Source organism: Oncorhynchus keta, chromosome 32, assembly GCF_023373465.1.
Source record: "Oncorhynchus keta strain PuntledgeMale-10-30-2019 chromosome 32, Oket_V2, whole genome shotgun sequence".
Lineage (NCBI taxonomy): Eukaryota > Metazoa > Chordata > Actinopteri > Salmoniformes > Salmonidae > Oncorhynchus > Oncorhynchus keta.
The window spans coordinates 479,770-504,769 of record NC_068452.1 but is presented as its reverse complement, the minus strand read 5'-3'; the positions used below and the strand labels follow the sequence as shown (position 1 = coordinate 504,769).

Here is a 25,000-nt window from a genome sequence, read left to right as displayed (position 1 = left end):
GAGAGAGAGAGATAGATATGAGACACACAGAGAGAGAGAGAGAGACATATGAGACACAGAGAGAGAGAGAGAGAGAGAGAGAAAGATACATATGAGACACAGAGAGAAAGAGAGAGAGAGAGAGAGAGAGAGAAAGATACATATGAGACACAGAGAGAGAGAGAGAGAGAGAGAGAGAGAGAGAGAGATACATATGAGAGAGAGAGAGAGAGAGAGAGAGAGAGAGATACATATGAGACAGAGAGAGAGAGAGAGATACATATGAGACACAGAGAGGGCGAGAGAGAAATATACATATGAGACACAGAGAGAGCGAGAGAGAAAGATACATATGAGACACAGAGAGAGCGAGAGAGAAAGATACATATGAGACACAGAGAGAGAGAGAGAGAGAGAGAGAGAGAGAGAGAGAGAGAGAGAGAGAGAGAGATACATATGAGACAGAGAGAGAGAGAGAGATACATATGAGACACAGAGAGGGCGAGAGAGAAATATACATATGAGACACAGAGAGAGCGAGAGAGAAAGATACATATGAGACACAGAGAGAGCGAGAGAGAAAGATACATATGAGACACAGAGAGAGAGAGAGAGAGAGAGAGAGAGAGAGAGAGAGAGAGAGAGAGAGAGATACATATGAGACAGAGAGATAGAGAGAGAGAGAGAGAGAGAGAGAGATACATATGAGACAGAGAGAGAGAGAGATACATATGAGACACAGAGAGGGCGAGAGAGAAAGATACATATGAGACACAGAGAGAGCGAGAGAGAAAGATACATATGAGACACAGAGAGAGCGAGAGAGAAAGATACATATGAGACACAGAGAGAGCGAGAGAGAAAGATACATATGAGAGAGAGAGAGAGAGAGAGAGAGAGAGAGAGAGAGAGAGAGAGAGAGAGAGAGAGAGAGAGAGAAAGATACATATGAGACACAGAGAGAAAGAGAGAGAGAGAGAAAGATACATATGAGACACAGAGAGAGAGAGAGAGAGAGAGAGAGAGAGAGAGAGATACATATGAGACAGAGAGATAGAGAGAGAGAGAGAGATACATATGAGACAGAGAGAGAGAGAGAGATACATATGAGACACAGAGAGGGCGAGAGAGAAATATACATATGAGACACAGAGAGAGCGAGAGAGAAAGATACATATGAGACACAGAGAGAGCGAGAGAGAAAGATACATATGAGACACAGAGAGAGCGAGAGAGAAAGATACATATGAGACACAGAGAGAGAGAGAGAGAGAGAGAGAGAGAGAGAGAGAGAGAGAGAGATACATATGAGACAGAGAGATAGAGAGAGAGAGAGAGAGAGAGATACATATGAGACAGAGAGAGAGAGAGAGATACATATGAGACACAGAGAGGGCGAGAGAGAAAGATACATATGAGACACAGAGAGAGCGAGAGAGAAAGATACATATGAGACACAGAGAGAGCGAGAGAGAAAGATACATATGAGACACAGAGAGAGCGAGAGAGAAAGATACATATGAGAGAGAGAGAGAGAGAGAGAGAGAGAGAGAGAGAGAGAGAGAGAGAGAGAGAGAGAGAGAGAGAGAGAGAGAGAGAGAGAGAATTAGAGATGTGGAAAAAGGAACAAATTCAAAAACAAAGTTTCCGACCACAGTAAGCAGTATTTTCATGGTGGGATCATTTTGTAGGGTGGAAACAAGGCCTCTAATCCAGAAGTCATAAATTAGTTAGCATGCAGCAGTGTTTCTGGTGGTGCTGAAAGCAACACTGGACTGCCAACTGACCTGAGACCCTGGCTGTTGAAATGTGTCAGCCTCAACAGGGGTCAATATATCACTACTGTCTGTTTCTGCTGGTTGATGTCTCTAGTACAGCATCCTTACACAGGCATGTACTGTACGTTGACCCAGAGTCTCAAGTGAAGTCACCTGGGAAATTGGATATGATATTGGTATAGAATATTGATATCAAGTTTTTGGTACAGTGAAATGCCTTTCTTGTTTGCTCTTTCCCGACAATGCAGTAATCAATATCAGTAGTACGACAAAAAAACAAAAACATGATGTGACATTGACTACAAATTATGCCTCACGCAATGATTGTCCTGATTCCTCCATGGCAACGGTTACATCAGTGGCTGACACACACAAAAGTGGCTACATCCACTGTTATAGGCTCCTGTCTATGATTAAAGCCAGGCTTCAGTATGGGCTACTGCCCCACATTCACACTTTCCGCCAGCCTATTCCAGCCAGCCCATTCCTCCTGCTGTTACTCCTCTGGGAGAGCTAGCTAACTAACTGTAAATGCTACGCTCAGCTCTGGCTGGAGACTATGGCGAGGCTCTGGCAGCCCATATTAGTACATTCACCAAAACTATCCAAAAGAGCTGGATGTAGTCATCACGTGGAAATTGTTGGCTGGGTATTGAACTAGTATTTTTTCTCCTGTGCAGTATAAATAGGACCTGGGGGTTTTCCTGAGAAGCTAAATGTCCCAAATTATAGATTAGTAAAACTACAAATAGGAAGTGGAGATTTTCCTGGTCAGGTCATGTGGCTAGGAAAAATTGCCATGAAGTATATAGGTCATCTGTATAAAATTCCTCAACACAGGCACTAACTCATACCATCTGACACAAGTTCCCCCTGTGTTGGATGAGCTCTGTTGAATCACTTATGTTTATTGTCTCTTTGACTGGTCTGGGATCAAAGTTAAGCTATACCAGGTGAGTCACGCCCCATATATGTTATTGGTAGCCTGGGAAGTTATATGAGTCCCAGGTCAGTTTCAGTAAACAAACAGACAAAAGACAGAGCCAGGTGGGGTGAGTGGGTTAAAACTAATCCTAAAACCAGATGGCTGATCTCTCCTGGTCTTATTAGAGGGATGAGTAATTACTCTGGCTCTAGGTAGGAGTAGGCCACAGACACCGCTCTAGGATCAGCCTCCCCAAATCCTATCTATATCAATGACAGAGAGCATCTAACTGACCTTCAATCAGCGTATATAACAACTTCATCCTTCAATATAGCGACAACTTTTTTGATCAAATATGGGTAGAAGTATCCTTTTAACTTGTTATGGCTGGGGGCAGTATTGAGTAGCTTGGATGAATAAGGTGCCCAGAGTAAACTGCCTGCAACTCAGGCCCAGTTGCTAATATATGCATAGTATTAGTAGATTCGGATAGAAAACACTCTGAAGTTTCTAAAACTGTTTGAATGATGTCTGTGAGTATAACAGAAGTCATATGGCAAAAAAAATACGGGATGAAATCCAACCAGGAAGTGGGAAATGTGAGGTTTATAGTTTTTCTACTCTTTGCCTATCGAATATACAGTGTCTATGGGGTCGAATTGCACTTCCTAAGGCTTCCACTAGATGTCAACAGTCTTTAGAACCTTGTTTGATGCTTCTACTGTGAAGGAGGGGGGAATGAGAGGGGATTGAGTCAGTGGTCTGGTAGAGTGGCATAAGCTGACCATGCTCGTTCACGTGAGAGTTAGCTTGCGTTCCATTGCATTTCTGAAGACAAAGGAATTCTCCGGTTGGAACATTATTGAAGATTTATGATAAAAACATCCTAAAGATTGATTCTATACATCGTTTGACATGTTTCTATGAACTGTAATATAACTTTTTTGACTTTTCGTCTGAACTAAGCGATCACGCATTGAGCATTTGGATTACTGGGCTAAACGCGCAAACAAAAAGTAGGTATTTGGACATAAATGATGGACTTTATCGAACAAATCAAACATTTATTGTGGAACTGGGATTCCTGGGAGTGCATTCTGATGAAGATCATCAAAGGTAGGTGAATATTTATAATGTTATTTCTGACTTCTGTTGACTCCACAACATGGCGGATATCTGTATGGCTTGATTTGTTGTCTGAGCGCTGTACTCAGATTATTGCATGGTGTGCTTTTTCAGTAAAGCTTTTTTGAAATCTGACACAGCGGTTGCATTAAGGTGAAGTGTATCTATAATTCCATGCATAATAGTTGTATCTTTTATCAATGTTTATTATGAGTATTTCTGTAAATTGACGTGAATCTCTGCAAAATCACCAGAGGTTTTGAAACTACTGAACGTAACACGCCAATGTAAACTCAGGCTTTTGTATATAAATATGAACTTTATCGAACAAAACATACATGTATTGTGTAACATGAAGTCCTATGAGTGTCATCTGATGAAAATCATCAAAGGTTAGTGATTAATTTTATCTCTATTTCTGCTTTTTGTGACTCCTCTCTTTGGCTGGAAAAATGGCTGTGTTATTGTGTGACTAGGTGCTGACCTAACATAATAGTTTGGTGTGCTTTCGTCGTAAATCCTTTTTGAAATTGGACACTGTGGTGGGATTAACAACAAGTTTATATTTAAAATGGTGTAAAATACTTCTATGTCTGAGGAATTTTAATTATGAGATTTCTGTTGTTTTGAATTTGGCGCCCTGCACTTTCACTGGCTGTTGTCATATCGATCCCGTTAGCGGGATCTAAGCCATATAGCCACAGATCTAGGATCAGCTTACCTTCCCCAGATTCTAACCATAACCATTAGAGGATAAATGAAATGCTGACCTTGGACCAGTTTTGATTAGATACTAGACAATATGAGACATGGGTCCATCAAAGAGAATTCATTATGACTCAACAGCAACTCTCCATTGACATATTCCATGTACTGGAATACATATTCCAGTATTGCAGTGTCCAGGGGAGTTTGGCAACGTGATTAATTCAAGAGTGTGAGAAAATATCTTTACCAATAAATGTTGACTAAAAACTCAGTCATTAAAATCGAATGGTTCTGAACCTGGAGGGAGTTGTATAAGTACATGAAGAAGCACTACACACAGTAATGTTTAGAGCAGCTTTTAGCCAACAAGGTTGTTACTGTTGTGCTGTCTGAATCAAATACCCCTCATTATCTAACCTGTTTAATGTTAGTACATTATTCTGTGACGCAGAGCAAAATGAAGAAATAATGATCTTTCTAAAAGTAGGGAAAAGTGTGGTAAATGTAACTCGGGGAGCTGAAATCTACACGACCACCCAGTGTGCTGTTTGTGATGTTGGGGAGTTGTTGTTGCAAGCTGGAGTTGTTGTTGGCTGGCTGTCTTGGATGTAAATGAGTTTCTTACGATGAAGGAATGAGTGTGTATGTGTGTGGTTCTGAGGGAGGCCACTTGAGAGTGCCTGTGTGTGTGCGTGCGTGCGTGCGTCTGCGGGTGTTGACTGTGTGTTCACCTCGACTCTGCTGGCGGTTCACTATGCCCCCCAAGGTCCATCTGCGGTCCAGTCTCTTCAGATGAGCCTTGCGTCTCTTAGTAACTGATGAAGGGATGGACGGAGAAACCAAAGGAAAACAAAGAAGCGTGAACTTAAGAAGCGTATTACAAAATGAAAGGAGGCAAAAAGCTGTTGTTAGTTAGTCGGATGGTGGAAACATTACATGGAAAGCCAGCAAATAAATGGTGTCCATTTTAAGCTATGCATAATAAATCACGTGATTTGTAATAGTGTAGTAGCAAATGTTATTTTTGTAGAAAGAATTGATATTCCTTGCTGTCATGATAATCACTCCCGTGGTATTTATCGTCTCTGTGGTCCGAGCTCACGCGCACGTTTCACAAGTGAAGCAGCTAAACTTCTTAAAGGGTGTGTATCTCTGGGGACTGAGTCATACTGACATTATAAAGGCCGAGTGGAACCACAGATATCCTGAGGACAGTGACAGCTCGGTCATAAACACAGAGGTGTTCCCTTACGAGAGAGAAACTATCGTCTGTCGTATCGTCTGTCATCAAAAGAACAAGCCCCACATTAAAAGAGGAAGTAGTAATCATAGAAATAGTATGCATAGAAAGGGCGCCTCCATGCATTACTCATTGCCAGGGTTGGAGCTTACAATCCTGTTCTATTCATTCTCTCTCTATGGCAATGATGACATGATGTGTCATAGAAATAGAATGAATAGAAAGGGCGTCTCCATTCATTACAAAATTCCAGGGTTAGAGCTCCCAAGCCTGTTCTATTCATTCTATTGATATGGCACTGATGATATGATGTATGGTACAGTATCATCCAATCTAGTGTCTGGAATACTGAAATCTGTTGGTCTTCAAGGTTCTCACCAAGACTGTATTCTAGAAGGCCAATCCCCATACATAACGTTTTGTGTGTCTGGGACTTTTTAAATGGTCAAGAGACATGCTACATCTTTGTGGCATAGCATCATACTAGCCCCTAGCGCACTGTACACATGGTTAGCAACTGTACAGGAGAAAATAGATCAGGGTAAATCTTCATGTTAGCCTACCGTAACAGCTTGCTACGTCCTCTGGTAAACTGTTCCGTTCCAGTCCCCCTTTATACGCAGGGACCACTCGTGCAACACCACTGACTCACGGTAAAGTAAAACAGCCCTTTATGATACTGTCCAACTCGTTTCTGTCTGGTGATGCCTCGTCAGTATCCTCCCTTCCTTAATGCATTCCCTAGCGGGACATAAACCAGACTTTCAGAATGGAGGAACGAGCGATGAGGAGGGAGGATTGAATGAAATTACTGTCATCTCTCCCTTCATGGTGGAGGGAAGAGGAGGAGGGAGAAACGGAGGAGTGAGGAGAGGAGGACAGAATCAAATGACTCTCATCTCTCTCTCCCATTGACCTCATAATTGAAATATCCGATTGGAGACAGCCACAAAGGCAGACGTTATTTCGGGGTAATTCCAATAGACCAGACCTACCAGGCCCTGTCGTTCCTCCTCAGTGAGCTAGCTACAGTCTGCTATTGGTTTATATGACAGCAGACTGGGGCTTAATGAGTATGAGGGGGAGGGTAGGGGAGACAGGATAGCTACCTGAGATATGAGATAAGCAGTGGTGTGTGAAAACTGAGTCGGCAGGCTCTAATAGGGAAGGTGTTGATAGAGGAGTGTTTTGTAGGATGGGATGTACGTATGTATGTTTGTGTGTGTGTGTATAGTATGTGTGTGTGTCTGCATTTCCTCTCTGTGTGTGCCTGTCTCAGGTCCCTAGATATTTCCAGGCTCCAGCTACATTACCTTATTTTTCCTTAAAGGCTATCACAGTCTCTCTCTCTCTCTCTCTCTCTCTCTCTCTCTCTCTCTCAATTCAATTCAATTCAATTCAAGGGCTTTATTGGCATGGGAAACATGTGTTAACATGCCAAAGCAAGTGAGGTAGACAACATACAAAGTGAATATATAAAGTGAAAAACAACAAAAATTAACAGTAAACATTACACATACAACAGTTTCAAAACAGTAAAGACATTACAAATGTCATATTATATATATATATATATATATATACATATATATATATATATATATACATACTCTCTCTCTCTCTCTCTCTCTCTCTCTCTCTCTCTCTCTCTCTCTCTCTCTCTCTCTCTCTCTCTCTCTCTCTCTCTCTCTCTCTCTCTCTCTCTCTCTCTCTCTCTCTCTCTCTCTCTCTCTCTCTCTCTCTCTCTCTCTCTCTCTCTCTCTCTCTCTCTCTCTCTCTCTCTCTCTCTCTCTCTCTCTCTCTCTCTCTCTCTCTCTCTCTCTCTCTCTCTGGGGGCTCTGTGGAGTGACTGGAGCTGGGGGCCACGGCAGCTGCAGAGGACCTGTCATCACATGCTGGGATGTGGCGTGCCAGTTTACAGTGTAACAGCGCCATGGGCCAGCGCGAGGATCATAAAGCAATGTGTCTTAATGAGGGACAGGGAGAGAGCCTTACATACCTTGGTGGCAGTCTCTGACACACAAAGCATTACGGCATAATGACTACACTATACCAGGTAGTTTCCGTGGGTTACTAAAACCGATGGAAAACAGAGGTAATATGACTTTAACGGTGGGGGAGTGCATGTATGTGTGTATGTCTGTGTGTGTATGTCTGCCTGCCTGGGTGTAACACACAACTAAGGCGCTACAGTGTCATCCCAAAGCACCAAAAGGGAAGGGAGCTTGTTCTCTAGTGATGATATGTGCCCTCAAAACAATCAGACTAAACATTATTGCAAAAAAAATAGAGGTCATGACAAAACGAGACTCCTTCGGGAAACACTGGGTTCGTTACAGTGTCTGTTTCCTACTCTGACTCTGGTCCTCAATGTTCCCGCTGTCCAAGCACAATTAGTTGTCATACCTAAGGCCTTAGTAACGATGGTAGTGATATTTAGCAGGGAGAATGGCTGGTGTGTGTTACCTAAGGCCTTAGCAACAATGGTAGTGATATTTAGCAGGGAGAATGGCGTGTGTGTGTTACCTAAGGCCTTAGCAACAATGGTAGTGATATTTAGCAGGGAGAATGGCGTGTGTGTGTTACCTAAGGCCTTAGTAACGATGGTAGTGATATTTAGCAGGGAGAATGGCCGGCGTGTGTGTTACCTAAGGCCTTAGCAACGATGGTAGTGATATTTAGCAGGGAGAATGGCTGGTGTGTGTTACCTAAGGCCTTAGCAATGATGGTAGTGATATTTAGCAGGGAGAATGGCCGGCGTGTGTTACCTAAGGCCTTAGCAATGATGGTAGTGATATTTAGCAGGGAGAATGGCTGGTGTGTGTTACCTAAGGCCTTAGCAACGATGGTAGTGATATTTAGCAGGGAGAATGGCCGGTGTGTGTTACCTAAGGCCTTAGCAACGATGGTAGTGATATTTAGCAGGGAGAATGGCCAGCGTGTGTTACCTAAGGCCTTAGCAATGATGGTAGTGATATTTAGCAGGGAGAATGGCTGGTGTGTGTTACCTAAGGCCTTAGCAATGATGGTAGTGATATTTAGCAGGGAGAATGGCCAGCGTGTGTTACCTAAGGCCTTAGCAACGATGGTAGTGATATTTAGCAGGGAGAATGGCCAGCGTGTGTTACCTAAGGCCTTAGCAATGATGGTAGTGATATTTAGCAGGGAGAATGGCTGGTGTGTGTTACCTAAGGCCTTAGCAACGATGGTAGTGATATTTAGCAGGGAGAATGGCTGGTGTGTGTTACCTAAGGCCTTAGCAATGATGGTAGTGATATTTAGCAGGGAGAATGGCCGGTGTGTGTTACCTAAGGCCTTAGTAACGATGGTAGTGATATTTAGCAGGGAGAATGGCTGGTGTGTGTTACCTAAGGCCTTAGCAATGATGGTAGTGATATTTAGCAGGGAGAATGGCTGGTGTGTGTTACCTAAGGCCTTAGTAACGATGGTAGTGATATTTAGCAGGGAGAATGGCGGCGTGTGTGTGTTACCTAAGGCCTTAGTAACGATGGTAGTGATATTTAGCAGGGAGAATGGCTGGTGTGTGTTACCTAAGGCCTTAGCAACGATGGTAGTGATATTTAGCAGGGAGAATGGCGGTGTGTGTTACCTAAGGCCTTAGTAACGATGGTAGTGATATTTAGCAGGGAGAATGGCTGGTGTGTGTTACCTAAGGCCTTAGCAACGATGGTAGTGATATTTAGCAGGGAGAATGGCTGGTGTGTGTTACCTAAGGCCTTAGCAACGATGGTAGTGATATTTAGCAGGGAGAATGGCTGGTGTGTGTTACCTAAGGCCTTAGCAACGATGGTAGTGATATTTAGCAGGGAGAATGGCTGGTGTGTGTTACCTAAGGCCTTAGTAACGATTGTAGTGATATTTAGCAGGGAGAATGGCTGGTGTGTGTTACCTAAGGCCTTAGCAACGATGGTAGTGATATTTAGCAGGGAGAATGGCTGGTGTGTGTTACCTAAGGCCTTAGCAACGATGGTAGTGATATTTAGCAGGGAGAATGGCTGGTGTGTGTTACCTAAGGCCTTAGCAACGATGGTAGTGATATTTAGCAGGGAGAATGGCCGGTGTGTGTTACCTAAGGCCTTAGTAACGATTGTAGTGATATTTAGCAGGGAGAATGGCTGGTGTGTGTTACCTAAGGCCTTAGCAACGATGGTAGTGATATTTAGCAGGGAGAATGGCTGGTGTGTGTTACCTAAGGCCTTAGCAACGATGGTAGTGATATTTAGCAGGGAGAATGGCTGGTGTGTGTTACCTAAGGCCTTAGCAACGATGGTAGTGATATTTAGCAGGGAGAATGGCCGGCGTGTGTGTGTTACCTTCTCCTGTCCTGACGGTGCTAAGTTCCAGGTCGTCTCTAGTGCCGTTCTGTGAGTCCAGGTATGTGGCCGGCACCCAACCCTGCTCCTCGGCTGTACTGACGAACCACCAACCTATAACAAAGAGACACACACACATTAGTTTGTGCAGAGCCACATGGAGACACACACACATTCTTTAAACACTATGACACAGAAAGAAAATAGCCAGACACACACACAAACACGCACACACACCAGCCATTCTCCCTGCTAAATATCACTACCATCGTTACCAAGGCCTTAGGCATGACACCTAATAGTTGGGCTTGGACTCCAAACACACTTACACATGTTGATTTACATTCAATAATGGAAACATGCCATCGTTCTAGTTCCTTCATCCGCAGCAGTTTGCGAAGGATATAAATTACAATAACTGTTCCACATTCCCAAAGAACTCCAGAATTGATCGGGTGTTAGTGTTTGTCTTGGCCCAGGATTTCATTTATATCTGCTACATGGAGAGGAGTGAAGTGATGTAACCAGGGAACTTTTCACCTGCTTGGAAAGCTGCTATCATTACAAAACCACCCGTTTCAGAGTAGCAGTACTGATCATGGATCAGTTTTCCATTTTAAATCATAATGATTGAGATTATATGGACACGGAGAACCTGATCCTAGATCAGCACTCTGGGGTTAGGTTCACGTTTGAGGGACAGGGAGAGAGCCCATATGTGCCCAGAGTGCAGAGGACACTAAGGCTCAAGGAGGTAGAAATTGTCCCTGAACCACAGATCTAGGATCAGATGACCATAACTGTGTTCTAACCTGAAACCATCAAGGGGATTAAATAAGAGCTGACCCAGTATCAGTGCAATGGTTAAGGATTGACTTGAACTCAGTCTCAACAACACAAAAATCCTAGTCTAGTACTTCGAGAGGTGTTTGTGGGACAATACATCTTTTTGATTCGAATTGACTCACCTCTACCTAGACCTGATTGAATGTAAAAACACATGTCGAATTGGGAACCAAACCAAACCGAAACTCACGAAACGGGAGAGGAAAAGAAGCCATCGATCCCTCCCTGACAGTTAGCATGTGTCTTTGCGTTTTAGTTCTGCAGCGGAAGCACGAATCCAGATTCTCCGACCGTCTATTCGAAGCTCGGAGGCTCCCCAAGCATTTCATCCGTAACATTTGGGTTCAAAGTGGACTATTCAGAGTCGTAAATAGTAGGGAAGCTGCCTTTCAGTGAACCTCGAAGATACAGGATAATTTACGACTTTCTGCAGCCTATAACGCACCCAGACGTACGCCATATGCTAACACACACAGGCGCACTCCTGACGGATGCACATATGTACACATTCACAATAACTCACACGCTCTGACAGTATGAAAGAGAAGAGAGTGAGGCAACGAGCACAACAATTTTTTTCTCTCCAACAGAGTCCAACAATCAGCTCTTGACTGCATTAACAGTCATATGGCGAAGTCCTATCATTGGGTTTGATACCACATAGTGCGCGCACAAACACACACACACACACACACGCACACACACACAGGCTTGAGTAAATCAAGTCCTCACACGCCCCATTTTATGTCCCTGCAAGACACGCCAAGTCACATTGGGAAATAAGACCTATTTGACCCACATGGAAAATATGTCTGTGTACAACAGTTTCTTCATCGGAAAAAAAGAACGTTGGTCATTGGTAGGGTTGCGAAATTCCAGGAACTTCCCAAACATTCCTTGGTTTTCCGTAAATCCAGGTTGGAAGTCACTCATAACACAAGACTACTATAACTATGTTTGAAGCTCTGAATGGTCCACCACAGTAGGTCCCACTGTAGACATGACAGCAGAGTCTGGGGTCTGACAGCGCACAGCACAGTGAGTTTGGAAACCTGTCAGAATCGGTTGGCTTCACAAAATGCTAATAACGCTATGCAAATGATGCTATGCTAATGTTTAGTCTAGCGAAAACGCTAACGTTGGACTGACTGTAGAAGCATAGGTTTTCCTCAGTGCTAACTGCCAACGTGAATTTGACATTGTGACATTGATGCTATGCTAATTCATTACTATGCTGCTGTAGGCTAGCTAGATCCGAGACTGAAAATATGTTTTGATGAATGGCACTCAACACATATAGCAGTGAGATGAGAGGTAGCACGGTAGGGCCCTCCTTTCTTTTTTAAAGTCCTACAGTCAATGTGTGAAACATGCTCCCTCGATAAAAATTGGCAACTCCCCTATACATTCAGCTCCCAGGCTGACAGATACCACATGGCTTTGACAAGGCCCAGCTCCCCTATACATTCAGCTCCCAGGCTGACAGATACCACATGGCTTTGACAAGGCCCAGCTCCCCTATACATTCAGCTCCCAGGCTGACAGATACCACATGGCTTTGACAAGGCCCAGCTCCCCTATACATTCAGCTCCCAGGCTGACAGACACCACATGGCTTTGACAAGGCCCAGCTTCCCTATACATTCAGCTCCCAGGCTGACAGATACCACATGGCTTTGACAAGGCCCAGCTCCCCTATACATTCAGCTCCCAGGCTGACAGATACCACATGGCATTGACAAGGCCCAGCTTCCCTATATATTCAGCTCCCAGGCTGACAGATACCACATGGCTTTGACAAGGCCCAGCTCCCCTATACATTCAGCTCCCAGGCTGGCAGACACCACATGGCTTTGACAAGGCCCAGCTCCCCTATACATTTAGCTCCCAGGCTGACAGACACCACATGGCTTTGACAAGGCCCAGATTCCCTATACATTCAGCTCCCAAGCTGGCAGACAACACATGGCTTTGACAAGGCCCAGCTTTCCTATATATTCAGCTCCCAAGCTGGCAGACACCACAAGGCTTTGACAAGGCCCAGCTCCCCTATACATTCAGCTCCCCAGGCTGACAGATACCACATGGCTTTGACCTAGAGCCTACATTCATCCCAGAATGGCAAAACACAAGGCTTTGACAAGGCCCAGTTCGCCTATACCTTCAGCTCCCAGGCTGACAGACAACACATGGCTTTGACAAGGCCCAGTTCCCTATGACAGCTCCCAGGCTGGCAGACACCACAAGGCTTTGCCAAGCCCGGCTCCGTTTTACATTCAGCTCCGAGGCTGGCAGACACCACATGGCTTTGACAAGGCCCAGCTCCCCTATACATTCAGCTCCCCAGGCTGACAGACACCACATGGCATTTGGGTTCAAAGGTGGCTCCCTACATTCAGCTCCCAGGCTAGTAGACACTGCCATGGCTTTGACAAGGCCCAGCTCCAGGATACATTTAGCTCCCAGGCTGACAGACACCACATGGCTTTGACAAGGCCCAGCTTCCCACATTTAGCTCCCAGGCTGACAGATACCACATTCAAGGCCCATCTCCCTATACATTCAGCTCCCAGGCTGACAGATACCACATGGCTTTGACAAGGCCCAGCTCCCCTATACATTCAGCTCCCAGGCTGACAGATACCACATGGCTCTTGACAAGGCAGCTTATACATTCAGCTCCCAGGCTGACAGATCCATCATGGTTTGACAAGGCCCAGCAAACCCTATACATTCAGCTCCCAGGCACAGACACCACAAGGCTTTGACAAGGCCCAGCACCCCCATTCAGCTCCAGGCTGGCAAGACACCCAAGGCTTTGACAAGGCCCAGCTCCCCTATACATTCAGCTCCCAGGCTGACAGATACCACATGGCTTTGACAAGGCCCAGCTCCCCTATACATTCAGCTCCCAGGCTGACAGATACCACATGGCTTTGATTCCAAGGCCCAGCTCCCCTATACATTCAGCTCCCAGGCTGACAGACACCACATGGCTTTGACAAGGCCCACTCCCATATATTCAGCTCCCAGGCTGACAGATAACTATGGTTTGAAGGCCCAGCTCCCTATACATTCAGCTCCCAGGCTGCAGACACCACATGGCTTTGACAAGGCCCAGCTCTGACATTTAGCTCCCAGGCTGACAGACACCACATGGCTTTGAAACCCAGATTCCCTATACATTCAGCTCAAAATGCTAGACAACACATGGCAAAGGCCCAGCTTTCCTATATATTCAGCTCCCAAGCTGGCAGACACCACAAGGCTTTGACAAGGCCCAGCTCCCCTATACATTCAGCTCCCCAGGCTGACAGATACCACATGGCTTTGACAAGGCCCAGCTCCCCTATACATTCAGCTCCCAGGCTGGCAGACACCACAAGGCTTTGACAAGGCCCAGTTCGCCTATACCTTCAGCTCCCAGGCTGACAGACAACACATGGCTTTGACAAGGCCCAGTTCCCCTATACATTCAGCTCCCAGGCTGGCAGACACCACAAGGCTTTGCCAAGCCCGGCTCCCCTATACATTCAGCTCAGAGGCTGGCAGACACCACATGGCTTTGACAAGGCCCAGCTCCCCTATACATTCAGCTCCCCAGGCTGACAGACACCACATGGCTTTGACAAGGCCCAGCTCCCCTATACATTCAGCTCCCAGGCTGGCAGACACCACATGGCTTTGACAAGGCCCAGCTCCCCTATACATTTAGCTCCCAGGCTGACAGACACCACATGGCTTTGACAAGGCCCAGCTTCCCTATACATTCAGCTCCCAGGCTGACAGAAACCACATGGCTTTGACAAGGCCCAGCTTCCCTATATATTCAGCTCCCAAGCTGACAGACACCACATGGCTTTGACAAGGCCCAGCTCCCTATACATTCAGCTCCCCAGGCTGACAGATACCACATGGCTTTGACAAGGCCCAGCTCCCCTATACATTCAGCTCCCAGGCTGGCAGACACCACAAGGCTTTGACAAGGCCCAGTTCGCCTATACCTTCAGCTCCCAGGCTGACAGACAACACATGGCTTTGACAAGGCCCAGTTCCCCTATACATTCAGCTCCCAGGCTGGCAGACACCACAAGGCTTTGCCAAGCCCGGCTCCCCTATACATTCAGCTCCGAGGCTGGCAGACACCACATGGCTTTGACAAGGCCCAGCTCCCCTATACATTCAGCTCCCCAGGCTGACAGACACCACATGGCTTTGACAAGGCCCAGCTCCCCTATACATTCAGCTCCCAGGCTGGCAGACACCACATGGCTTTGACAAGGCCCAGCTCCCCTATACATTTAGCTCCCAGGCTGACAGACACCACATGGCTTTGACAAGGCCCAGCTTCCCTATACATTCAGCTCCCAGGCTGACAGAAACCACATGGCTTTGACAAGGCCCAGCTTCCCTATATATTCAGCTCCCAAGCTGACAGACACCACATGGCTTTGACAAGGCCCAGCTCCCCTATACATTCAGCTCCTAGGCTGGCAGACACTACAAGGCTTTGACAAGGCCCAGCTGCTCCCCTATACATTCAGCTCCCAGGCTGGCAGACACCACAAGGCTTTGACAAGGCCCAGTTCGCCTATACATTCAGATCCAAGGCTGGCAGACACCACAAGGCTTTGACAAGGCCCGGCTCCCCTATACATTCAGCTCCCAGGCTGGCAGACACCACATGGCTTTGACAAGGTCCAGTTCCCCTATACATTCAGCTAACAGGCTGGCAGACACCACAAGGCTTTGACAAGGCTCAGCTCCCCTATATATTCAGCTCCCAGGCTGGCAGACACCACATGGCTTTGACAAGGCCCAGTTCGCCTATAAATGCAGTTCTGGAGAAAGTCAGATGTGGTAGAAGAGCAGAGAAATTAGAAACAGAAAGGCTGCTGGATCTCGTCACACATAGGCAGTTACCAGAGTGGAGAGAGACTGTGGGGGAAGAGAGAGAGAGAGAGACCAAAGAGAGAAAGCGAGGGAACGTTCTCATATGTTCCAACCAATTACTGTCCGTGTGTCAACATTTTCCAGGAAACTCACCATTTCCAACTGCAATATGGACAGAAGCTGGTTCTTTCTCTTCTCTCTTCTCTCTCTCTTTCAGGACAGTTGTTAGTAGGAAGTTAGTTGGCGTTCTCTCTTTCTGGCCGTGCCATTGAGCCTCCAGACAGACAGAATATAAACGCTGTTTTCCCAGAGAAGAGAGAGGACATCCCCCTTGCAGAAGAGTCAGGGTCAGGGTTTGCCCATTCACACAGTGGAAGCCAATTGGCTTGGCGGCTCAATTAGGCTCCTAGAGATGTATCATGGGATTGAGCTGTTTTACGTGGCATGGTCGGATGTTGACCATGTCTGTTGTGTCTTTTCTGTTTGTTGGCGGGGTTTGTTGTGTTTTGTGTGTGAAAAAAATGGAGAAAACGTTTCACATAGCCTGGGGAGTTCGAGCGGTCGGCGCGACTGCCTCTGGATAACAAGTACTAACGCAGCGAGCGTGGGTTCAAATCTGACCCACCACTTTAGCAATTCCTCTCCTCCTATAAACTTCTTTCTATCTATCCTGTCCAATAAACAAAGAAAACATGTTTATTTTCTGGAGCGGGACGGCCACACCACCTAAACGATGAGTTAACCATAAAATGCTACCAGAGCTGTCATTGGAGGCATACATGTCCTGTTTGATTACAGTGGCTAACATGACCATATGACCTCAACTATGAATGTAATAAGCATTGCTGACCGTCAGTTATTTTAAATGCCTATATGTTCTAAAATAGCTATATGTCTTGCTTCACTGTACTGCACGTGTATGGAATACATTACAGTGCAGGTGGACAAGAGAGAGACTGAAGGGGGAGGGGGGCAGTAAGGGGGGCAGCTGTAATAATGAAACAAGCTAAAAACAAGACATGTACAAGGCGGGTCATCTAATCAACTGCATATTGACCACCTTCTGAACAGGCAGTAGAGTAGAAAGTAAAAGGGCTGTTGTTTCAACAGGTTTCAGTCATCATGGCAGTGTTATTGGTTGTGTGTGTGTGTGTGTGTGTGTGTGTGTGTGTGTGTGTGTGTGTGTGTGTGTGTGTGTGTGTGTGTGTGTGTGTGTGTGTGTGTGTGTGTGTGTGTGTGTGTGTGTGTGTGTGTGTGTGTGTGTGTGTGTGTGTGTGTGTGTGTGTGTGTGTGTGTGTGTGTGTGTGTGTGTGTGTGTGTGTGTGTCCACTGGGCACTTCCCTGTCCAAAACCACCACAGAACCTTTCCTTTCACTTTCTTTATTTGGCCTGATGGAAACCGTGCTTAGGCTGAGTTCACTCGACCTCAAACAACGCAGTAAAAAGGCATTTAGAGGAATACGATTTGCTCATTTCCTGTGTAAGTACGATCCGTTTATTGTACAGGTGCCTTGTCAAAACTAAATCAGACCACTTTTTAGGCCGCCTTTGACTATAATAAACACTAGAGTCTGGGTCCGGGTTGTTTCCTGACAGAAATGCTTTGATAGAACATAGGTTGGGTTTAGCAGAGTGGAGTGCTTTCTTCCGCTTTCCCTCTCTCTCCATCTCCCCATTTGCTAAGTGAGAATAAGGTCACATGGGAAACAAATGCTATAGTAATTGTGCAGAACATACTCATACCTACATCAGAGAGAGAGACTTTTGTCTTGCTGAAACATTCTTAATTCATTTAAAACTCACACCTACACAAAAACCATCTCCTAGTATATCCAAAACATCTTCCCCAGCAATACAGAAGCCCCCAACACACCATATCTCCTCAAACATCTCCACACATTTGATCATTTTAAGATGGAGAAACAGTAGTAAAGGGTCTGTTATCCCCCCACCTTTGACCCTGTTCCTCCTTGGGTGACAGAAAATTCAACAAAACACATTTTTCTTTCTCCTTACTCGAATACCTGTATCCCATTATAAACATCCCAACAGCAAAAACCACCCCCAACCTGTCACACAGACATTCCAACAGAGACATTAATGGCATTAACCTGGTGCACACAGAAAACACATGAATTACAGTTTCTTTCATTTGACAGAAAGGAGAGCCCAATTCCCGGAGAGAGAGAGAGAGAGAGAGAGAGAGAGAGAGAGAGAGAGAGAGAGAGAAAGAGAGGAGAGAGAGACAGAGGGCGATAATTTAAAAAGAGAGAGAGAGAGAGAGAGAGAGTGAGAGCGAGAGACAGAGTGAGAGTGAGAGAGAGACAGAGAGAGACAGAGAGAGCGTGAGAGAGAGTGAGAGTGAGAGAGAGTGAGAGCAGTAGGGAGCTAAAGTGAGGGATACACGGAGAGAGAGCGAGAGAGAGAGGGAAAGAGAGAGCGAGAGAGAGGGAAAGAGAGAAAGAGCGAGACAGAGAGAAAGAGAGAGCAGATGTTTGGCCAGGGCTTCAAAGCGGGGAGTATTCCAAGCACTTCCCCGTCCAAAACCACCACTGAACCTTTCCTTTCACTTTCTTTATTTGGCCTGATGGAACGGAGAAATGGGACGGGGCTATCAAAACGTTTCGTCAACGACACTTATTTCAAACGTGCCTTTGAGGAAACCAAGGGATCCCACGACGCGATTGTGTTACTCATTCCATTGCTTTGCCATAATGAACAACAGATCTGATATGTGATACGAGCTCTGAGTTGGATGCGGCTGAGCCCGACTCAGGAAGACAGAATATTGAATTGAACCACAACGTGCGCTTTCTGCAGAGTAAGCAGAACTAAGGGACACAGAAAGCTGAGGCTTAAAATAGAACCATAATAATTACGGAGGCTCGGGAGGTCTAAACCGAGACTGGAGGCCTGGAAGGAAGAGACTATTCTCATCCTTGTGTCTAATCACACAAACCCTGTGGTGAGCAAGATACTGTATAGGTTGCAGGAAAGTATATACGTAATCAAATCTGAAGCTAATTCAGAACGAAATTATACAATTTTTTATTAAGTTTGTTTTGTATTTTACCTCCTTTTTCTCCCCAATTGCGATCCAACTATGATCTTGTCTCATCGCTGCAACTTCCCGACGGGCTCGGGAGAGGCGAAGGTCGAGTCATGTGTCCTCAGAAACATGACCGGCCAAACCACGCTTCTTTACACCCGCCCGCTTAGTCAGCCTGCAGGCGCCCGGCCCTCCACAAGGACTCGCCAAAGCGCGATGAGCCAAGTAAAGCCCCCCCAGGCCAAACCCCACGACGCTGGTCCAATCGTTAGCCGCCCTATGGGACTCCTGGTCAAGGCATCACTACAGCCTGGGGTCGAACCCCAGGCTGTAGTGATGCCTCGAGCACTGCGATAAAGTGCCTTCGACGACTGCGCCACTCGGGAGGCCTGAACGAGATGATTTAATTAGGGAAATTGGATTAAAATCCCATCAAGACCTCCAAGTCGATACAGTGTATGATATGATAAACGCCTAGTTAGGCCTCAGGGATATGATTTTGTTGGATGGGATCAAACGAAGAACAGACTAAATCCCTCTAATGACATCAGAGTCTTTTAATAACAAGTTCCTTTGAACACATTTCCGTTCCCTTTAGTGTGAACTTTGTTTGAAAAGATGGTGTAGCGGATTGGAAATGTAAAGAGACATAAAACATCACATGTATAAAAATGGCCCAAGACGGGATACATCAAAGCATCATCTGATCGTTCTAACTGAGGGGAAGTTATGAGGACACCTGAATCCTTTAGCTGGTCGGTTCCTTCCTAGAAAGTCACAGTTTTTTTTCCGAGGTCCCAAATCTTTATTGACAATGTCTAGACAGAGGAACTCACATCCCACTGTGGAGATTGTGTTACCTTGCTTTAAGTTTTCATAAAACATGGGGGTTTGGTTACTGTTAGCTGGGTTACAAGTGGAAGGGGATAGCCTGTTGGAAGGAAGTTCATTAGACCGTGTTGTCTAAATATCACACTCAGCATGCCTGTGCTAAGTCCCCAGTCCTTGAACCGCTGTGTGTGTGTGTGTGTGTGTGTGTGTGTGTGTGTGTGTGTGTGTGTGTGTGTGTGTGTGTGTGTGTGTGTGTGTGTGTGTGTGTGTGTGTGTGTGTGTGTGTGTGTGTGTGTGTGTGTGTGTGTGTGTGTGTGTGTGTGTGTGTGTGTGTGTGTGTGCATGAACCACTGTTTGAGTTACGGGTAAAGGTTAGGATTATGGTAAGGGTAAAGTTAAGGAAAATAGGATTTTTAATTTAAATATATTTTAGGTCACCCAGAGGATAGAAGAACATAACGTGTGTATGTGTGTGTGTGTGTGTGTGTGTGTGTGTGAGAGACCCATCTCAAAGCTTCCTTCCAGCTAAGTACCCCCTGTGTCATGCTTATTGAAACAGGCTGGCCATTTCAAAGCAGTGAAGGTGCGGCTAACACTAAGCTAGCTTTAGCCATGCATATGCTAATGGCAACAAGCTCTATTTCAAAAACCTGTAGGTTAGTCTTTTGGCCAGCTACGACCTTTCATGTGACCCTATCTATACAGAAGATTCTAAAGGGCTTATAGGTAACCTCTCTGTTGAGTCAATTGACGTAGATTAGCAACTCTTGTGCCTCTGGGTGAAAAGCTACGCTAACGCTACGGGTAGCATGTATAGTATGACTAATAGCCAGCTACGCTATCTGTTGGCTTATAAATAGGACTTCCTGATTGAAGCTGGCTATCCATTTTAACAGCCTGACCAGGACATCCTTTAAGCAAACCCCTCTAGTTCCTAAACACTCTTTGATTGAAGCTGTCTGTCCGATTTGATTGCCTAGAGGTGAGGCGACACAACTTTTAAAGGAAGAACCACTGTATAGGCTATGTGAGACTACAGACGTAGGATCTTCATTTGAGCAGGTTTTGCTACAGCAGGAACATAATCATGCAGCAGGAAATTTGAATGTGGATTATAAGTAATATGATACATTTACATTTTGTAGGGGTTGATACATTTTTCGTAAGGGAAAATCAAGTCTGAAATTTCAAAGTGAAAATTACAGCCTTTTTAAACCTCAAATACAATACAAGGTTCTGTACGGAAAGTTCTCCTGCAACAGGGTGATCAAATTCATATCCTACATCTGTATGGCCTCTTGTGTGTGAGGCCTTGTCTTCAGCAGCCCTCTGGCCAAGATTCTGACAGTTTACCACCTTATCGGCGTGACTGAAGACAGAAGAGCAGGCTAGGCTGTCCGTTTCAAATATAGCCTCAAGGTGAGACTAGCGCTAAGCTAGCTGTAGCCTGAGTGATGGAGTGTAGGATTTGACACAAATGGAGTTCGCCCCTATGTAAAACTGGCCCAGTGCTTCCCCCTACTAAAGCTGACCTACACAGGGCACCAGGCCAAGGCAAACAACACCCACATCCCGGACCAGCCAAAACTCAGTCAAAACTGGGTAGATTTCAGGAAAGAATATGTGGGTTAGTGGGGGCTATGCCAAACTAACTTTTTCCGCTGTTGGCACAGCAGGCAGCGAGAGAGGGGAGGTGGGGGTGGTGTGTGTGTGCGTTTGAGCCTGTGTGTGTTTATGCGTGCGTGTTTGCATGTGCATACATAATTTCACGCATGTGTGAGTACATGACCATGTGTGTGAATGTGTGTTTAGGCGGGTTTTGTACGGTAAGCGTGCCTAAGCTCTTTAGGACTATGGTGACAAATTCCCCCTTCAACCTGGCAAAGATCGCATAGAGAGTGAGGCGAGGGGCAAATGTCTTCTCCGGCTGGGTTTGTGGGCTGAGGGAGCGGCACAGTAACCCAGAGGGATCTTGTTTGCTGCATAGCATCACAGTCCTCCTGCAAGATCCATTAGGCCGGGGTAAGGACACAGAAAATAGGGGAATTTTCCATATTCAGCCACAGTATGGAGCCACAGCATGGAGGCCCAGTTGCATTGATTAACCAGTCATTTTCATGAAACTATGGCATCAGATTTGTTAGCGTACGGTCAACAATAACAGTGCCAAATTAAGACCGACCAGTCTTCAAAGACAATTTTATATAATAAACATTTCATTTCATTCACCTACAGTTGAAGTCGGAAGTTTACATACACCTTAGCCAAATACATTTAAACTCTGTTTCTCACAATTCCTGACATTTAATCCTAGTAAAAATTCCCAGTCTTAGGTCAGTTAGGATCATCACTTTATTTTAAGAATGTGAAATGTCAGAAAAATAGTAGAGAGAATTATTTATTTCAGCTTTTATTTCTTTCATCACATTCCCAGTGGGTCAGAAGATTACATACACTCAATTAGTATTTGGTAGCATTGCCTTTAAATTGTTTAACTTGGGTCAAACGTTTCGGGTAGCATTCCACAAGCACCCCACAATAAGTTGGGTGAATTTTGGCCCATTCCTCCTGACAGAGCTGGTGTAACTGTGTCAGGTTTGTGGGCCTCCTTGCTCGCACACGCTTTTTCAGTTCTGCCCACAAATTTCCAATGGGATTGAAGTCAGGGCTTTGTGATGGCCACTCCAATACCTTGACTTTGTTGTCCGTAAGCCATTTTTCCACAACTTTGGATGTATGCTTGGGGTCATTGTCCATTTGGAAGACCCATTTGCGACCAAGCTTTCACTTCCTGACTGATGTCTTGAGATGGTGCTTCAATATATCCACATCATTATCCTCCCTCGTGATGCCATTTATCTTGTGAAGTGCACCAGTCCCTCCTGCAGCAAAGCACCCCCACAAAATGATGCTGCCACCCCCGTGCTTGATGGTTGGGATGGTGATATTTGGCTTGCAAGCCTCCCCCTTTTTCCTACAAACATAATGATCATAATGTTCATTATGGCCAAACATTTCTATTTTTGTTTCATCAGACCAGAGGACATTTCTCCAAAAAGTACGATCTTTGTCCCCATGTGCAGTTGCAAACCGTAGTCTTGCTTTTTATGGTGGTTATGGAGCAGTGGCTTCTTCCTTGCTGAGCGGCCTTTCAGGTTATGTCGATATAGGACTCGTTTTACTGTGGATATAGATACTTGTACCTGTTTCCTCCAGCATCTTCACAAGGTCATTTTACTGTGCTGTTGTTTTTGGACTGATTTACACTTTTTGCACCAAAGTACATTCATCTCTAGGAGACAGAACGCGTCTCCTTCCTGAGCGGTATGACGGCTGCGTGGTCCCATGGTGTTTATACTTGCGTACTATTGTTTGTACAGATGAACGTGGTACCTTCAGGCCTTTGGAAGTCTTGGCTGATTTCCCTTTGATTTTCCCATGATGTCAAGCACAGAGGCACTGAGTTTGAAGGTAGGCCTTGAAATACATACACAGGTACACCTCCAATTGACTCAAATTATGTCAATTAGCCTATCAGAAGCTTCTAAAGCCATGACATAATTTTCTGGAATTTTCCAAGCTGTTTAAAGGCACAGTCAACTTAGTGTATGTAAACTTCTGACCCACTGGAATTGTGATACAGTGAATCGTAAGTGGAATAATACGTCTCTAAACAATTGTTGGGAAAATGACTTGTGTCATGCACAAAGTAGATGTCCTAACCCGACTTGCCAAAACTATAGTTTGTTAACAAGAAATGTGTGGAGTGATTGAAAAACGAGTTTGAATGACCCCAACCTAAGTGTTTGTAAACTTCCGACTATATCATGATGATAACAACTTTGCAGGAAGCACAATAAACGGATTGCTCAACATAACTTCTGGTCACACATGCAAGTGACATTTTTCCCATCTGAGGCCTCTTCCCTCCAGACTCTCTGTGATTTCCCATGTCCAAGGAATGACCAGGACACTGGCCCATACATAGCCTCCACGCCTCCTTTTCTCCTCCTCTTTCCCTCCTTTCAAGAGGATTCTGGCGTGTCCACCTCCTTGCCCTCCCATAAATCTCCCTTTACTAGATAGTAGCTCGTAAATCTCACAGCCAAAACTCATGACATCAGCACACACCCACCAAACATACACTCAAAGGCACACACACGCACACAAACACATTGTACAGTCTCACGTGGCGATACTGGCATCGTGTTGACACTATACAGGGGAACAGCCGGCGTTGAACTAGAGCGCACGGGGACGATAACTTCTCGCAGTAGGGGTAGGGTATAACAACAACATCCGACTCGGGATTAGAAACCCGAGACTATCGAGGTAAACAGTGCGTGAAGCGGGAGAAACTGATGCTGCAGTAAAGTGGTTTTACTGCAGTGGATGTTGTTTTTCCATTGGCTGTTGCTTGACCCGAACCATTCCTAACTGCATATATGATATACTGTGTAGAGATTGTATGGGAGAGGGGAATAAAAAGCACAGAGTCTGGATAAGATTTGGTAGAAGCTAACTTAAAAGCATGAGTTGTCATAATGCCGAGATGCATGGTGTGAGGAACATTAAAGCAACATTAAAACAACATTAAAGAAATAGGGTGTCGAGTAAATTGGGAGAACGCAATGTTAAATTACCGCCCGTGTTTCTGCGATCAAAATGTCAAAGGACATAAACAAGCGGAGCTGTGGAGACTCCATGTTGGCAATAGAGCGGTGAAAAAGGTGGCAGGGTTTCTGGGATATACAAGGCACTAGGACTTGTTTGGTTTGGCATAGCCTGCCAATGATGTCATCCTAGATCGTTGTTCTAGTTCTTTGGCCTAATGGTGGAGAGGTATGGAGACGTTTGAGCATGTTTACAGTAACCTTCAACTCCAATGATGTCATCGTAGATCGTTGTTCTAGTTCTTTGGCCTCATGGTGGAGAGGTATGGAGACGTTTGAGCATGTTTACGGTAACCTTCAACTCCAATGACAGTCATTACACAGCTTGTTTCCTTATGAATTATATTTTGTTTGTTTTTCCTGCACTTTTGTACTGAAACTGTCTGAGATTTTATGGATTGTTTCAGGTTTAGTCCGTGCGCTAGTTTGAGTATATGAGCATTCATCTTGTTTTCTTAATTGTTTTTATATTTTTGTATTGAAACTGTCCATGTACTGAGTATTTAAGGATCTTGTCCTAGTTTAGTTTTAATGTGCCCAATCGTGGGGGTGTTTGGGGTTTACAATGCAGTGTGTCAGTGCCACCAATAATTGTATCATTATGGCGTGGTTTTGGCAT

General features: G+C 45.2%; 1 protein-coding gene and 1 long non-coding RNA gene across 6 annotated transcripts in view; both read right to left on the bottom strand.

Annotated features, from left to right (window-relative positions):
* Positions 1-25,000, bottom strand: part of LOC118364812 (SH3 and PX domain-containing protein 2A-like) — a 75,201-nt gene that overhangs the window by 33,050 nt on the left and 17,151 nt on the right. For 3 of the 5 annotated variants that reach the window (XM_052490293.1, XM_052490294.1, XM_052490292.1), the window contains 2 exons: positions 10,090-10,203; positions 5,247-5,330 (listed from right to left, as the gene is read on the bottom strand). In XM_052490293.1, coding sequence (XP_052346253.1) covers positions 5,247-5,330; positions 10,090-10,203 — 198 coding nt within the window. The remainder of the gene's footprint in view (positions 1-5,246; positions 5,331-10,089; positions 10,204-25,000) is intronic. The other 2 variants (XM_052490296.1, XM_052490295.1) reach the window with 1 other exon arrangement.
* On the bottom strand, positions 8,483-10,077 carry LOC127914428 (uncharacterized). Its single transcript, XR_008088255.1, has 5 exons — positions 9,966-10,077; positions 9,666-9,845; positions 9,426-9,605; positions 8,824-9,063; positions 8,483-8,523 (listed from the first exon to the last, which is right to left on the bottom strand). It is a non-coding gene; the product is annotated as an uncharacterized LOC127914428 (long non-coding RNA).